The sequence below is a fragment of the Athene cunicularia genome (genome assembly GCF_003259725.1).
Source record: "Athene cunicularia isolate RWA chromosome 9 unlocalized genomic scaffold, athCun1 chr9_part1, whole genome shotgun sequence".
Classification (NCBI taxonomy): Eukaryota; Metazoa; Chordata; class Aves; order Strigiformes; family Strigidae; genus Athene; species Athene cunicularia.
Window position 1 is genome coordinate 6,495,587 of NW_020799110.1, and position 18,285 is coordinate 6,513,871.

Sequence of the window (18,285 nt, forward strand, 5' to 3'; positions counted from 1 at the left end):
TTCTGAAGGTTCCTCCCTGAATTACGTGAAAAATTATTATTCTTTGTCTTAACTCCTTGCCTCTTTTTTTTTTTTTGTTTTTTTTTTTTAATAAACTGTAGATTGCCATAAAGCTTTTGCCTTAGTTGTGCGGCCCCCTACAGAACTCAACAATAAGCTACTCAGTTTCCAGATGACAACTGAAGAACCTCCTAAAGAAGACTGGTTGAAGACATTATGTCGACATGTGGCTAATACTATTTGTAAAGCAGATGCAGTAAGTACTCTGGAACCATGTTGCTGATTGGAATTATTTCTCTCTTTTTGGCATGAAGCTCATGAAGCTAAAGAACTTGTTAATAGTGGACGTGCTGGAGGTGAAGTAGAGCAGAAAACATTTGTGCTAGCGCGTCTGCAAGTGAGTGGTTAAAAGGTGGAAAAGGAAATGGCCTGGAAGTTACCTTCTACAGAGGCTAATAAGTACTTAAAAACCAGGAATCATGTCTTTTCCCCATTACAAAGTAACTATAAAAAATTTAAACTCTGACACTGTGTATCTAACAGAACTGTCTTCACCTTGCTTCTTTCAGAGCTATGTTGCAATTTACAATCCCAGCATTATGAATCGTGTTTTGATTCAACTCTGTGTTAGGTTGAAGTCTTTGTTCTACACCTTATCTGCATGGGCACCATAATGTAAGAGACATGAAGCATCTTCCTCCTATAGACAGAAGCCTAAAACCTTAAAACAAAGAAGTAAAGAAAACAATGAGATAAAGGAGGCACTCGCCTCCTCACATTTTTAGAAGTTCAATGCGTGGGCTTTCTGCAGCCAGAAAACTACTAATTTGAAGAGTAGATCCTCTCCAATTAGGGCAATTTCCAATTTCAGCTAATGTTTTAATTATGTAAGAGTGTATTCCTATCAGTCATCCAAATTCGCTGAAAATCTGTGCAGTACATGTAGCAGAAACAACTGATTTAGGCTAGAAATGTTTCATGTCTGCATTGTACTCTTACTGTACAATATTTGGTTGTCTGATTTTTAAAGACATGCTTGTTTCAGGACAGGTAGATAGGTAATCAAAATAGTATCTTAATTTTGTTTGGCTTGTCATCTAGGAACTTATGAATAATAAATGTGGTTTTGTGCTTTTCCTTCTTTTTTAGGTACTGAGTAGGGGAAGTACTGATTTAGCAGTGTTCATTTAATCTGTCTGTCTCCTATCTTCAGTCTTCTGTGTTACACATAGCTCAAAGGAATGGAAAAGTGTTGGGTTTTAATAGAAATTAAATCTCTGTGTAATAAATGTATCGTTCCCTCTTGCCCTAGGACATGCAGAATCATATGCTGACAAGTTGTAACCTATGCTGAATCCCATTAGTTATAATTTCTATAACTACTGCTTTGTACCAACTATGTAATACTACTTTTCTTGTTGATTTAAATGTAAAATTGAGATTAAATTTAAGCACACTTCCCCTTTTCCTTGGTTTTCAAGAATTCTGTAGCATCATGTGAGAATGAGATAGCGTTGGCTTTGTCACATGGTGGCAGTAAAGGCTTTAACTACTTTTTATTAGACACTAGGACTAGCCATACAGCTTGCTGTCTGGTGTCATTATGATTTTTTTTTTCCCAGAACTTTTTTGAGGGTAAACTGACTTTTCTCAAAATAAACCCCCCAAACAACAACAACAAAATAACCCCCAGCAACTTCCCACTCTCATGTGTGTCCCACTCTCTGCCCAGGTTTTGAAGTAGCTAGCCAGGGATTGCTTTGCACTCCCTAGAGTTTAAGAATGAAGCATGAAAAAAAAAAACCCAAACCCAAAACCTGTGGCTATTCTGAAACATCTATTGGCTTTAAGCAGAAAGACTTAGTCCTGATAGATTCAGCTGTCAAACATTAAGGTTCCACTTCAGAAGAGTGCTAGATGTGTCTGTGAAACAGAGGTATATATCTTCTGAAACTCCCTAGGTATACTTCAGAACTACTGCCTTTACTTTGGTCGACCCCGAGCTTGAAACTGAATCAAACAAACCAAATGTAAAACTACCGATGAAGTGGTTTCATAAACTGATTGCACCAGCAGTTAATCTACAGAAGTGTCATGAAAGCAAATAGCTGCTTAACTGTGTGTTGTTAAATATGGAGGAATATGGCAATTAAAACCTCTAAATCTGACCTAAAAGACTAAAGAATGATATTTTGACAAGTGCTGATGTTTGACCATTGTTTTTGTCTATAGGAAAATCTCATTTATACTGCTGATCCTGATTCAGTTGAAGTAACTACTAAAGATATGGACAGTACTTTAAGCAGAGCATCCAGGGCAATAAAGAAAACATCAAAAAAGGTAAGATACCACAAAGATAGTGCTTTAGAGTAAACCTCATCTTAGTTGGGGAATTGTGCTAGTATTCCTGTTTCAGGTGTTTTGTAGTACTTACAGTAGTGACAGGAAAAAATCTGAACTAAAATTCTTTCAGTATAAGCCTTTTAAAGAAGGTGGGGAGTGTTTGATTGAGTGTTGACTGCGTAGTTTTGGAGTATATAGTCTTAAGTATTACGGTCATAAGAATTATGTAGTCATTCTTGAGTCTGTAGTTTCTTTGTAATATATTTCTCTGTAATATATTTGAAAGATTCAAAATATTAAAAAGCATCCCAACCCTCAGTTGTAACTGTTTTTAGCATCTTGAATGGTTTTAAAGCTGCATGCAGTTACCTAAATTCAAGTACCTTCAAAAGTATGATGGGTGTAGAGTATGCCTGTCATAATAGAACAGAGTTTGAAACAGCAAGGAAGTAAGTGCTGAATGCTAGTGTCTGCCTGGGTATGCTTTCCTCTGTGTATGGCTTAGCTGCTCTCAGCTAACAGACTGAGGAACTGTGCCCTGTTCTGCTAAGAGGAGCTGGCTGGGAGGCAGGAGGAGGGCTGCCTGTCTGCGCTGTCATGCTGGCTGGGTGCTGGGTTTGGTTCTGCAGAAGTCTGTGTGTGTAAGAAGGGGTGGCAGAGAGTGATGCAGCAAGGAGTAATCACTTCCTCATTCTCAGCAGCCTCACAGCAGGCCTTAGTATGTTCAAGATAATAATTACTGTTTCTTAGAGAAAACCATAGAGGCTCCCGTAGTTTGGAAGCTGCTGAAGGCTAAATTGAGAGCAACTAAAAGGAGAGGGGCCTGACTTTACAGAAGGGGTATGGGGAAGCCTAGTTGACCAGACCTTATTTTGACTTCTCCCTGAATCTCTGCCCTCCTTCCTCATTCCTCCCTCTTGTCTGCCCATATTTGGACAGAGTGAGAAGACCAGGAGTGATGGGGTGACCTTAAGAGACAGATCACCTTGTGGGTATATTTGTTTGGCTAGTTTTGATACACATCCCTACAGATGTTAAAAATTTGAATGGCAACCTATATTATTGTAGTTATTACAGCCTGATTATTTTTTTTTAATCAGTGTATAACTGCTTGTCAAACTCCTCAGGTTACAAGAGCATTTTCTTTCTCAAAAACACCAAAGAGAGCTCTTCGAAGGGCTTTAATGTCACATAGTGCAACAGAAGGAAGAAGCCCCAGTTCAGCTAATGAGAGTTATATAGGCAGCCGACTGACTAGTACGTCGTCATTAGCGGTAAGTGATTTGGCTGTGCAGGCAAAATAAGTAACCTTTTTTAAGATCACAGTTAGTTTAATGTCTGGTGCTGATTTTACTTTAACAGTTTCAAGATTCACAGTAGAAAAACTTGTCTTTAACTACATTGATAGATGTATTATTTTCTGAGCAAGAATTGTTTAGTGAGAAGGCTTACCTGAAGAAAATGCAGAAAAATCTGCTGTATGTACCAGAAACTGGGAGTTGCCTTGTACAATTAAGCTGGAAAAAACCTCCCAAAACCAAAACGACCTCTTTTGGCAGAGATGGAATATGTATCCTCAGAGGGAGAGACTTCCAACACCCTGACTTGAGTTGGTTCATGCTTTTGATTTTTTGGCCAATATACAAATGTGGTGTACAACCCTGAATAGCATGGTGAAAGTATCAATGAAAGTAGTGAGATGATAGATGTGCTGTGAAACAAACTGGGAAGGAAGGGTTGAGAAATACAGATGCTGCAGCCTGCGAGTTTTTAAAAAGGCAAGGGAATTATTTCCTTATATGTCCTTAAGAAAACTTGGTAAAAGAATATATTCTTCTACACACTGCAACTCTTCTGCTATGCCTGGCTGCCTATTGCAACTTCTGCTACCTGAGGTCAAACTCAATTTCCTAGTACAGTCTAGTAAAGCAGACTAGATTTGGAGGATTTTTTTCATCACCTTCACCTTTATTCTAGTGTTTGTGTAAATCTATATGCTGAGTAAACATCTCCTTTAAAGCCTATAGTTTGTAGGACAGAAGGCCAAGAACAGGATTTCTTGTGTATCTTTCTACTGTTGCCTCATATGTCAGTACCTTTAATATAGAGATAATTCAGTATGTTTGAGTGGCCATTAAATTGTACAACATGAAGATATTGCCCTGCTCTCCCACATGAGATAGGCATGAGAAAATATGGAATAATAAGGGAGGAAGTATTACAGTGGACTCCCTTGATTTAGAGGAAACAGCTACACTGGTAGACTATATCTCAGCTCTCTGTAGAGACTTTCTTCAATTGACTGCTTCAACAACTGCTTTCTAATTCTAATATTCTGTCTCCACTTTGATACAGCACTGTATGTCATTTCTCATGAAAATGCAAGTCATGTACTTTTGTGTGTCTATCCCATAGAAAAATATAATTTTTTTTTCCACAAAATGATAGGAACTTACAGTAGTAAAAACTATATTCCTATTTAAATTCTTCCCAGAGTTTCTTGGACCTCTGAGGTATTAAGCTGTAGCTTGGCAGCAGATCATATGTTGTGTGTGATGATGTGTGGGTTTTTTTTAACCAATCCCACACACCACTGAACTTGCGTAAAGCCTTTTTGGTTGAATCCCAGGTTTGGTTGAATCCCCGATGCAGTTCTTAAGAAGGAAACGGAAGCTGCAGCAAACCTCTCTGAGTCCACTGAGAGAGTCAAATCTGTTATTTGGCCATTGTTTTATTTAAATTAAATCCTGGCCTTTGCTTATGTGGGGATTTTTTTTGGCATAGAAAAATAATGAAGTAAAAATATCAATAAAGCTTGGATGCTTGGGCTTTTTCATGTTTGAACTAACTCTTGAACCCCTTCCTAATTGTAGATTGCTCGTTCATCTTCTACGTGCAGCCTAAATGGATCTGTCAAATGTGCTGTTAATGTTCATCGCTCCAATTCTGTTGATTGGAGCTCACAAAATTCCAGGCCTCAACCTGTGCTATGTCCTGGTTCTCCAAATATTCATCTTTCAAATGCTGTAGAAGAAAAAACCTCTTCCAACTTGGAAAGCTTAAATGGTCATGCCTTGGACAGATCATGGCCTATCCCTATTATTACTACCACTTGTGTCGATGCTGGGGATGATAACCAGTGTGATGCTGAAAAGTTCTGAGCATCACATCCTGACTGTTAAAGCCCATCTTGCATGAAGTGAGCAAAAAAAATCTTGATTCCTCTAAGCTAAGACAGCACGGTACAACTATATAAAACCCTAGAATCCACAAAGTGTTTCAAATGGTGTTGGGTTTTTCTTTCACTTGTTCTAATGCACAGGGTTGGAGTTAACACTCACATGTGGTCCAGTTCTATTTCTGGTTCTGGGTGCAAAGTTAATTCTTTAACAAATCCTCTTAACTTTAATATTTTTGTGTTCTTAATTTCTATACAATTGAATTATTTATTGGTTTAAGTGTCCAAGTGGCAGTGTAGATCAGTGGCCGAAGTTCTGAGGAATTAACTTGGTTGCAGGAAAGTCTTGAACAGCTAATTTTACCTATGGTTTTAAGTTTTTGTTCCCCTATCTGTAAATAGAAAAAATATCTGGTATAAAATACTCTAGAGTTTAGGAAAAGCTGCTATATAAAGAGGAGTTTAGGATTTATTTTTCAAATATTGTCTATGACTGCAAATAGAAGATATGCAATAAACAGGCATTAGACTTCACAGTGAAGTGGTATATCCTTACCTGCTCAAAATATCCCTATTTAAAAGATTGTTGAGGCATGCGGGTGCAGCAAGCTGCCTAAATACCATGACCTGTTTATAGGCTGAAAAGCTTGGCTGTGCTATAAAGAGCAACAGAAGATGACTTGTGAAAGTATCTAGAGGTCTAGTGTAAAAAGAAGATAAAATCTCAGCTGATCCAGAGAGGTTAACTTTTAGTGCTACATATTGATGTGTTGGTAATTTTAATTCCCAGAAGCAGCTTGTGCTCCTAGCACCAGAAAAGTCAGCTTTTTGCCTAGTTTGTGCCCATCGAGGTGCAGCTGAAGCAAGCTTTGGCAAATCATTGCGATGTCTGTTGCTTTCTGTAGTCAAGAAAGCATGTGTTCAGCATCTAATTTGCTGCTCAAAGCTTGTAAGAATACAGAAAGTTGTAGGATCTGAGGGGAGCTCCATTTCTTTAAGAGATAATCATAATGTATCTTGCCTTCAATTTGGAGGGAGAATGTTACTGCAAAAAGTGTGATGCAAGACGTATGCTAATACTTGGTTAACAGCTACTCTTCAAATACATTTCCTGCATTCTGGTTAACAGCTACTCTTCAAATACATTTCCTGAATTCTGAATCTCTCAAGGCTGGTAACAAGGAATAAATTTCTTCCGCATTTTTTAAAAATGCACCCATTCCACTCATTTGGTGCTGTTTAACTTTTCTGTTCAGAATCTGGAAAATGCTCATTTGTTAATTTCAAAAGCTGCCAATCTTAAGTATCTTCTGTACTGTTTCATTCCTTATATATAAGCATACTATGTATAAAGGTTGAGAAATGACTACTGCACTACTCACATTGATCATTTATTAGCCGAATAACACTTTTTTTTCATCTTCCCCAACAGGGTATTCCTTCTCCTTCCTTGGTCAATCTTCCCTCAATCTTTGAAAAAAGGAGTCATACGTTAAGTCGGTCAACAACCCACTTGATATGAAGCACCTTTAAAATACAATGCTGTATTGTAGTGACTGACAAGCAGTTGGCTGTACAAATGACCTGTTACTGACATTAATGGTACCTTAGTCATTAGCACTTAGCAATGATTAGCAAAATGTTAGATAACACTAAGTTAATCACAAGGGTTTTTTAGTTGTGTTGAAGCAGATCAGCTAATCAGTGGAATAAGTAACTCTGTCTTCATTTAAGACACAGTATTCCCTTGCAGAGACTTATTTTCTCACCAACGTTAATGGAAGCATTTTCTTCTATGGAAATTGCCCCTCTAGGCAATAAACTAATTTGTCAGATTTTGAAATGATGATGCTCACATAACTTGCAACAAGTTTGGATGACTCTTATGCTTGCCTAACTTGACCAATTGGCAGAGCACTCTAATGTTTGAACTGTTGAGTTCTTAAATGGAAATGCATTATGAAGTACCTGACATTTCAAGTATGACAGTTAACCTGTTGTACAGCTGCTTATTCCAAATATTTTGTAAAGAAATAGAATTGACTTTCTGTGGTTATGGTCTTCTGCAGCCTCACCATAACACTGTGGTGTGTTAACATGGGTTTGTTGTGAATAGGCTTAAAGGCTATGACTAGCTTTGACCACCAGAAGTGATCAATTTAATTCCCTGAATTTCTTTGAAGTGGAAGTCTGAGAAAAGTAACCAAACAAACCTCCCAAACTCCACATCTTCCATACACTCGTTAACAAATAATTATTTAATGCGTGGGATTATTGATGTGACATCATAACTTGAGAGCCCAAATTTGGTGTGTCAGTTTTCAAGTGTAGTACTCCTAAGGCTTTTACCTGGCATTCTCATGTATTTGCATCTTCCTTCAAAACTATATGTTCACTTCTGTCATCTCTGAACAGTTAGTATGATGCAATGCTATCTCAGGAACTATCTAAATATGTATATTTCTGCATTTCATTAATGGTTTAACCGACTATTATCAGAAGTTCTCAACTTCTGGTTTCTTTTTAACCACCAGTGTCTTGTCTTATGTCTATATGTAACTAGTGATGTTTCTGAATGTGTCAGACTTAAATGTTTTTTTTAATATCTCTTTTTGCCACTCTAAGCAATGTAAATAAACTGTTTAAAATAACACTGCTTCTGGCTTTGCTAAACAGGCTTTTATGAGAGTCTACTTTTTTGTGTGTGAAAAGACAAAGCCTTGTGTTGGGCTCCAGTCTACAAATGTATTTTGATTATTTGTATAACTTGGTAGGCCCAAACCTGCCAGAAACAAACTTTTTTTTTCCCCTTAATATATTTACCATTCTCCCCTCTTCACCTGGATATATGTATCCATGGGTTTTTTTTATTTTATCCATTCAAAATAAAGATCTGAGCTAAATATGCACTGACATTTACATAATAAAATTGCTCTAGGAAATAAACAACTCAATAAATACTATGCTAAAGATTCAACAACAGTTTTTGGTTTCTTCCTGTTATTTTGGAAGGGCATCTTCACTGTGGTAAACTACATGCAAATTTATAATATCAGCTTACCTTATTTCTCTGGTCATCTTTAATTTCCAAATTATTTATATTTAGCTTTTATATCAAGTTCACTGTATTGACTGCTTTGTCATTCCCACCCCTGCACAGCTCTGTTGCTGCTAAATGAAGGGAAGATGATTGCTCAGAGGGCCAAGTCCTACTTATCTTCATTTGTTGTATACAGCTTCCTAATAGAGGCACTAGTTCTGCTCAGTCTTGCTAATCCTTAAAGAATGAGGAAGACTGTGCCTGCCTCTAAGGTGCCTTTACCTCCTTCTCCAGTCTGGCTGCATTATTATCTTAGCATGTTATGTCAAGTTTCAGCACAAGATGCTCTTTTTATTTAAAAAATGGGCGTACTGTTGAAGTCTTGTGTTGGAACTAAGAAAAATGGCAGCTCCGTCTCCTAATTAAATGAGCATATTTAAAAAGGACAATGTATTCATTACTTTGTCTACTGCTTTTGGACTACGCGCTAAGGCAATGTTCTCTAGCAGCAGTTCATTGAAGGCAAACTGGTCCCAAACTGGTGAGGATACTCTACTACTGTGTATTTCCAGGTTGTACTGAAGCCCTCAACTGCTCTTTTGATATTGTCTGTCGGAAGGCCAGAAGTTTTTCAGAGATAGAGAGGAGTGAAAACAGTGAGATTTGAGGTTGAAATAACAAGCTGATAGGTAATAATTAAGACTGATTTGCTGCTTTGACAACTTGTTCTCTGTCTAATTACCTAGAGCAGTGTAACAAAGTCTTGGATACTAGAGAAAACGCGTGAGGCATTGTCTTGCATGACAGTATTGTAAGTTTACTAGCAGAGGGAAACTACTAGTGGGTGAATCTCTACCCCTTAGACAGCAAATCTTATTAGTATCCACTGTGGTCATATTGAGTGGGTCTGCTCAGTGTTTGTATTGACTGAGTGGATAATAGGGAGGGAGAGTGTGCTTATTAGTTTTACAGGTGTCACACAGCAGCAAGAAACTTGAGTACACGACAGAACAGGGTTAGAGGTGGAAGTGAGCTTTCTAAGTTAGAGAGGTGCTCTAGAGTAACAGAAACAGGGAAAAAAATAAGAAAATTTTATAAATGAGAGGTTTTCTCCCACATTCTCCATTTCCAATACTACATGCACACGTTGTAGCATTAGAACAAGGATATAATTTTGGGGGGTATTTTGGTTGTTCTTTTAAATTTTAGGTGAGACTGGTTCTTAAAACCAGAATTTTAAACAATAATACTTTTACCATCTAGCTGCTATGGGATGTGCCCTGTTGAGTAACAGTAGTCATCTGGTTTTGTACAATACCTAGTTAAAATCTCCTGAATAATTTCTTAAACTTTAATTTAGAGAGTTTAGTTGAACTAAGTACGGTTTCTTAAGCCTTTAAGCTTAGATTTCTATATTAGTAAAACTATAGGATCTGTTTTGTAACTGAGGAACAAACCTGAGATAAAAAGGACATTTCTTTCTAACCTGACTCTTACCACTGTTCCAGAGCTGGCACATATTCAGAATCCAGAAGAATTGTTTTCACTCAGAAAGACTGGAACTCTGAAGAGGAGGTCAAAGGAAGATCTTTGTTTAAAACAACCTTCTCTCCTTGTAGGCTGTACAAAATCAAACAGTTCAATGAGCTCATGCTCATTGCTACAAGAATAGTTACTCTTGTCCATTGTTCTAAACTGCTTCCTCATAAAATTGAAGAACAGCTATCAAAGGAAAGGGTCTTCTGTTGGGTGGGTGTTAGGCGGGGATGTCTCCCTGTTCTGCTCCAAACTTCCAAGGAGAATGCAGTTTCCTCGCAGCATGCCACCCGCTTCCCTTGTTAGTATGTGTATCTTGAAGCTTTGGGTACTAGTGCTCCAAGAAGAAAACCCCTTTCAGTAGGTGTGCTGTATGTACATTGCCATGGAGTTTATTTAAGTACGCCCGTCAACACTTTGAGAAAATTATGCATTGTGTTACCTACCTATCTTTGTTGAAATACAGAATATTGCTCAGAAGTTTATTCTATAAATGGTGTTTAAGGAGCCTGTATAGTTAACAGGTGGTAGTTTGGAGGGAGTATGTAGACTAAAGCTTTTACTGAGGCAGGGTGATTATAAGGAAGCAATAGATTGCTTGTTTAAATTAGATGAAAGCCCACTGAGATATGTGAAAAACCAGCAGTTGGCCAAGAGATAGGACAAAGTCTGGGACCCAGCTTAGAGCTGAACTCTCCCTTTTTATTGATATCTGGATCATATGAACTTCTTCACATAGCTTAGTCTGGGCTTCAGCAGCCCAGCCATTCATAAACCTATCCCTAGAATTCATAAACATCCATTCACAGCAAGCTATTAAAGCATTTCTGGAGTAAGATGATTAATCTTTTATAGGTTTTTGTTCAAAGTGAAAAGGTGGAGAGATTACAGCTGCTTGAGAGCACCTGTTTGTGAATCTGTTGTAGATTCAACAGGACGGCTTGACCTGTATGTTGCAGAAAAATAGTTGCTGTTTCAAAAATAGGAACTGAAAACTCCACTGTGAGATGGATGTTTACAACCTCTGAAAGCCAGCCATCAGAGACGAAACAGGGGCTAGCTTGAATGTACTTTAAAAACACAAAAGCTGTTGAGAGCTTAAAATGTTGGCTGAGTGCTCTATGCAGCTGACATTGGAAGGGTGAAGGCAAACTGGTGCCACGTTCTTTGCCTTGGGACTGGTTTTAAGTGCAGAGCCAGAAACCTGCTCTCTCCCATCACTAATGAAAGCTAAAATGGAAATGGGAACACCATGAAAACAAACTAATTAAACATCTAGTGAAATAGATGTAACTGTCAGACATTAGGCAAACAAAAGTCATTTTTAGGCAAGAACATTACCACTATTTAGGGCTGAATTTTCAGCTGGCACAGGGTATTCTATCAGCCTCTATACAAAGGCAGCCATGCATTTGTATGCCTAATTTAGGCAGTTAGAAGTGCAATTACCACCCTACCTGCAAATTGTAATTAGTTTAAGCTGTCTTGGTGCCTTTACCAGCTGATCCATACACTGATACTGACTTTAAGTATAAGAGTCTGACTACAGTGGGAGCTACCCTCTGTTCTTGAAGCAAGTTAGAGTAAAAGTACATATATGTATGAAGTAGTGGAAAAAAAGTACTTACAAAGAGATGTGAAGCATCCCTTTTATGTTTATATAGGGAGGCCTAGTGCAGGTACTTTATATTGGTGAAATTAAGCAATTAAAGTTCTGGTATTTATATTAATATGGGTAAAAACAAAAAAAAAGGAGAACCACTACACCTCTCATTCCTTTTTTCCCTCCAGCGCTTCAATTTCTTTGAGGGCTGAGGAAGGGGGAAGTGGCTTCTGGCCTAATGCTGGAAAGCCCAGCTTTGCTGCTCAGCTTACTAGGAGCACTGTAGAGCCCATCCTGTTTTGGGTGAAGATCTTGCACCAGTGAAAGCTCAGAAGCAGGCAGTGATCTGCCTCGCCCTCAGGCAGCTCAGGTTTCCTCGGCACCTGTGAAGATTGGCTAAAGGATGGCTTTTTGCACTTCTCTTCCACCATCTCCTCCATCCAGAGACGAGGAAAGCTCAGCAGTCTGGTAAGCACACTCTGTTTATGAATGGATTCTTTAAAATATCATTGACTGTGATGTGACTTGTATTACCCAAGCTCTTGGAGATTCTGTTTCATGTACAGTTAAACCCGGTAACGTTTATTTGTCAGTGTTTGGAGATACTAACTACCCCTTGTAAACGCTCTACTTCTCTCTTAACCCAAGCAGTCAGTAATTCATTGGCTATGTTGGACTGTAAGCTCCTACGTGCTTTCTGCTGCTCTATGGCAAAGATGATATTTCAGTAGTTCCTCCAATGTTTCAGCCTGGAGGGAATGTAAATATAAGCATAAATGATTTTGAAAGTGTGCTTTTTTTCTCTGTTTCAATGGCTCTTGCATTAGACTTGGTATGGCTGACAAATTGGCACTGATTGCTAATTAAAAAGCTGAATGTATTAAGGAGTTTCACACTTCCATTTCCTCAGGTATTAGCTGTATGAGTGAGTGCTAGTGAAGCTCTAGTGGATACAGTCTAATTACTTGCCATTTTTGCTTTGACTTAACAGTTCATGAATTACAGTAACTCTGACTGGCAGACCATTGCTGATTACTAATTAAATGGCAGAATTTGGTTTTGGGCACCTCCAGCTTTTACCCCCACCCATCAAAAGTGACACTCCATTTCTTAACAGAAAAAGCTTTCTCTCTGCTTGTTTGTTATGTAAAAGCTGATGGTCTCATCCCTCCAGAAAACAAAAATTCTTAGGGCACGTTTAACGATAGTGGTGGATAAACATGTTTCAAAAATAAAGTTACTGTGGTGTTGCTTATAAAGAGGCTTTGGAGAGAAACTCTTCAAGGCAGTATAACAACTCGGTATGTTTCCTGACGCTCTCCTCCTCTTATGGATCACCTCAACCCTCATTTAGTGAGCACAAAGAATAATAAGATTTTTAGTCCTTTTTCTGTGGGAAGGGACAATGCATTCACTGCCACAGGTACTCCCTAGGGCACACAGACACTAGAACAAATGCAGGAATGGATTGTCTGACTGTCTTTATCTTCATTTGCCTTTTCTACTCAGCGTACCAAGAATTTAATCTGGGTCTTGACAGGATTACTACTCTTCTAATCTGTCATATATTTTAATTTGTGATAGTGATCTGTAGAAATGAGCTGTTGAGGTTGGGAGTTAGTCTCGTGATGATGATGTCCCTCTAGTCCTGAACAGCGATGGGCAGACGGTAAATGGTATAACTGATATAACCTTTCTCACTAAGTGCCCAGAAATCCTTGGTTCAATTCCAGACTTTAAATCAAGAGTAAAGGCTCATTAAAATTGCTACAAATCTTTTCAAATCAACACATAATGCAGCCTGATACAATTTTATTTGTGCTTATTTCATTGCAGTTGTTACAAACACAAAGCAAAACTTTTATTCTAAAAAGAACGAATGCTCCTCTGAAAGGAAATTATGAGTCTCTAGTCTCTTTCAGTTTGTGAGCATGCCCCTAAGTGTGTGAATAGTTTGTAGAAATCCATCAGAGAGAATGCTCAAGAGCAAGGGTTAAAAGAAATGGTATGGTACTTGAGATCCCATATATCAAAAAGCAAAGTGTAAAAATCCTTGGCATATAGGTGATCTTAATGGTCCCTTCTGGACTGAAAGTGTATTACAGAGAGAAACCATGAAGTCATAATTTAAAACTTTATCTTTTCTTTGTTAGTAGTTCTTCCTGTCTGAATATCACTGTTCACCTTAAGCAAAGTAGAGATTATATTATTGCTGTGAGAGAATAAAAAAGACTCTGCATTATTGCAGTCAATACCCATCACAAATTTAAAATCTGGCGTTCTGATGAGTAGCGGAAAGGTCCCTTTCTCTTTGCCCATACTGCTTTCATCTAAAGTAAGTATTTCATATCATTCTACTAATGGCAACTCCAAGTAACACATCTGTACAAAGACAGTAATATGGCAGCATCTGAAAAACAAACTATCCCAGGTCATCATAACTGAACCACCAGACTAATGTTCAGAAAACATGAGCAAAAGATCATGCGAAGTCTTGAAATTAGGTCTTTTGACTACAAAGCTTCAGAAAACATTTTCTGATACTTGCCTATATAACTCTGTGTCATTCATGATGGTGTGATCTTACCAAAAAAAAAAAAAAAGGAAGATTTTACAAAGATATGTGGAAACCCAGGGAAACAGGGAAGTTGCTTTCACCCGGCGCTTCTGAAACTCCATTGAGCCCTATTGTGCCTCATTTCCTACATGTGCCCGAGACACGTGAGAGCCGCCTGCCCTGGTATTCTTGGCGAATACTGAGATCAAGCTTTCTGCAGCTGACAGCCCACAGGATGCAAAAATTCCACCATTTCCTCTCTTTGACTAGGAAATAAATGGAATGACTCAGCTCATGTAGTTAGTGTAGCAAGTGTGACCTTTTGAAAGAAGACTACCGTATGGAGTTTTTTCACTTCTACTTTCTCCAGTTTTGCTTTACTCAAGAATGACCAGCTTCAAAGAAAAAGTTCACCACTATAACTGAATATTCCCCATATTGAGAGGGGTAAAAATAAACATTCTCAGTTTATTCACGTATAAACTAGAATCATCCAAGTGTGACATCTGAAAGGAGCTACATGATTATAAACTGAAATGAGAATAAAGTTCATCTTGTGTGATTTCTTATTTTTTCCCTGCAGACTTTGAAAGAGGAAAGAGATTGCAGAATCTTAATACCCATTAAAGCTCAAGAAAGCCAGGGCTGTGTACTCCTGTGTTAACCTTTTTACTATTCTGTTGGCTAATTGTCTGTCCGTTCCACCTTCTCCTCCCAGGTTAATGGGGTGGTTAACAGGGGAGGACAGGAATGCTTGGCCAATCATACTACAAAGCAAACTGAAAAGGTCAAAGTAATGTGCTGTATTATTCATGGACTATGCCTTACCATGGTATCTTAGATCTCGTGTCTTCACGTGATGAATTGCCATAAGAACAAGAAACAGCCCAATGTGAAATTGGCTCTTGTGACAATGACTGTAGTTCAAATGGAAAAATGTAAAACTGTGGCCTGCTGTTGTTCTGCTTTTTGAGATTAAAGATGTGTGATCACAACTAGCCACCGCATAAGCAACAGGTTACATTTGTATGACTTCTTAGCTGGGTTGTAAGTATAATACAGTTTATATATCTATATATATTCTTCTAATTTTAGCCGTGGACTTTGTTTCGGAAGTACTGTGTGGTGCCTAATATCCCTCCTATGTCTTCTGTGTCAATCAACTCACAATTAGTTTATAGATAATACGAGACTCCTTTTTAAGTGGTGTTTTGTTTAGAAGTAGTAATATGCTAATTCCTAAGAGGCCACCTAAAGTGGACTGTAAGGCAGTCCTTGTTCTCAGGAATTTGCAATCTGTATAGTCAAATCTGAAGGAAAACTTGATGTAACCATTCTTTTCTCCTTCACCTTTGATGTGAAACAGGTGAAGAGAGATACTTGCAGAGGCAGGAGTGTGACTGAGATGTTCCAAATTATTTTCTGAAGTACTGTCCCTCTTGTTGACCTCAGAGGGAGATTAGCAACAGCAGACTATTGATTTAATTCCTGGCAGTGGATGCCATTAATGCATGTCCTCATTTAGTCCCTACCACTGAATGGCACAAGTGCATCTCATCTTCTTCCTCTGGTGATGTGTTTAATTTAATACTTTAGCTCTAGACCCATTCTCCATCACTTTGAATCACAACCTTGTATTTTTCAAGTGTTTTTACCATACACTTTTGACAGAAGAGACTTCACAAATAGTGAAAGTGAAAAATGTTCTTAAGACCAACTGCTGTCTGGCCTACCTTCTCTGAATTGTAATTAGTGTTGTAACCCAACAGTAAACACATACCTAACACCTGCAGGAGCTGACTCTGCTTGTGCTCATTGTCCCTTCCAGGGCTCAGTACAGAAGTTCTGGCATTTACAAGGAAACAAGGATTGCAACAGCAAGCAGAAGAGTTACGAGGCAGGCTTAGGGGAGAGGGTATTTATACCTTCTCTTTTTCTCCCTTTTCTTTAAATTGGTATAGTGTTCTTTGCTTTCATTGAGTGGTTTCAACTGCCATCAGTTGCCTGAGGCCAGTGAACCTGGCTGTCAACAGATAAATCATTTTTGTGACAAAAAAATTATGTGATGGAGGGAAACAAACCCCCATCATTCATTTGGAAACTAGTCTTTGAAAGAGAAGTGACCTGAAAGTGTAACTCTTGGGGAGTGGTCTCACATGTGTCCTTGTGTGCGGGACTAAAATAGCCACAACCATCAGGGGCCAGACTGTTTTTAACAGAAAGGAGGTTGAGGAATGAAGTCCAACTTGTAATAGTGTTTCCTGAATGAGAGGAGTCATGGTATATGTCATCACCCTATAGAAATTGTCAGCTAAGAGGCCAGAGAATCATAGCAGTCTGCAATTTCTTCAAAAGGCAGGCTAATTATTATTGTATGTTTTAATTTTTGTAAGTAGTTCTATTGAATCTCATGCTTTAGGAACTATACTGCATGCAGCAATCATTAGAAATCCTTCCCCCTCCTCCTCCTTCCCCACTGTCGAGGTAAAACGTAGTATATTCATGGAGTACAGTTGGCTCTCAAGAGTCCTGAATAAAATACTATGCAGATTTGGGCCTGGGAATGTATGTATTACAGAGAGATATTTTTGGAAAAAGCAGTGCCCTTTTCCATGAGAGAAGCTCCTGTCGTGTTTGCTTTGTGTTGTTTCATAGCTGACTTCATCTCCTGACAAGTGCTTTAGTCCGCGGCTTTCTGGAGGCTAAAGGGCACTGTAGCCAGGTGTTGGCCTAGATGTTCCTGACACCTCACAGATTGATTTGGGCTGTGGCCTCTCTCTCTCAGCGCGATGTATTGATCTGCAGAATAAGACAGTTTCTGCCCTACCTGATATCGGAAAAGTGAAATGTCACATCTTGTCTCGGATCTGGGTCTCTCACAAAGCTCCACGATGAGACCGGTATGTCTATCTCGGTGGGCTCGGATCAACATGTTCATGTTGCACAGACGCCTCTTTTTCACTGGCAGTGTTGTTTTTCTGTTCCCAAAGATCACCTGTTTTCAGTGCACTTGATTATTTTTCATCATTCTAGGTAGAAATACCTCATTTTGCATTAAATATTGCAGAATTGTAAACCAGCTTGCATCAAATTAAGAGTATTTGCTGAAGAGCTTCATGATTTACCAAACTGTGTGTTGACTGTGACTTGATGATCCGTGGGGAGCAGTCTTTCTGATTTAGTGTGTGTCTGCTCATCAAAGATGGATGATTGCCACTATGTGTCATAAAACTTCATCTGACAAAACCAACTCCATAGCAAAATAATGCCGTCTCCAAAGGGCAATAATTCTTCGTTTCTCTGTCCCACATGTTTAAGGAGCTCAGGCTAGCTCAGATTTTCTCAAAAAGATTTCTTTATACTTTCTCTGTTAACAATGAACAAAGGGCGATCAAAGCTATTTTGCTAGTTCTTTCTTAGTTTTCAAAAATCTTTTATGAGAGCCTAGGAAGATGGTTTCTAACAGCTAAAAATCTGTTGGATTTAGACTCCTATGTGTGATAAATAGATGATGAGAATTAAGTGGCTAAATAACTTTGAGGTCCTGGACTTTTTAATTAAATCTTAGGGCTGGGGGGTGGATTTTTCCTTTCTATCTTTTTGTTTTAAAGTCACCCTTGAGTGAGAAAATATAATGAACTGAATGCTGTTTTCATAGGGTGAGGTTATTTTCTGACAAAGTAAACACAGTGAACAAAAAGGAGATGCCAGCCTTAGAAGAGACTACACACGTCAGCTGGGGTTGCCTGTCAGACATCATCTGATAAGGTGATCTCTATTGAAAAGTAGGTGCGTTGCTTCACTCCCTGATGACAGGTGTCGGGGGAATCGGGAGCCTGTGCTGCCATAAAGACCAAAGCCATGTAAGATGTGCCTACGCGACAAAGTGCTGCCGTGGGAGCACAAGATGTGTCACTGATCCTTAACCAAGAGATTTGCACTGGAGAAGGCAGGTGCTGTTATTTTCTTTCCTAGAGTGTTTGTGCATTAAAAAAACCCCAAACCAATAACCATATAATGAGGGGAAA

General features: G+C 38.6%; 1 protein-coding gene across 1 annotated transcript in view; it reads left to right on the forward strand.

The window, feature by feature from the left end:
- ECT2 (epithelial cell transforming 2) overlaps positions 1–8,167 on the forward strand; it is a 34,145-nt gene extending 25,978 nt beyond the window's left edge. The window contains exons 22-25 of the mRNA XM_026855238.1: positions 102–256; positions 2,233–2,340; positions 3,471–3,617; positions 6,954–8,167. Coding sequence (XP_026711039.1) covers positions 102–256; positions 2,233–2,340; positions 3,471–3,617; positions 6,954–7,043 — 500 coding nt within the window. The 3' untranslated portion in view covers positions 7,044–8,167. The remainder of the gene's footprint in view (positions 1–101; positions 257–2,232; positions 2,341–3,470; positions 3,618–6,953) is intronic.
- The last annotated feature ends 10,118 nt before the right edge of the window (positions 8,168–18,285 follow it).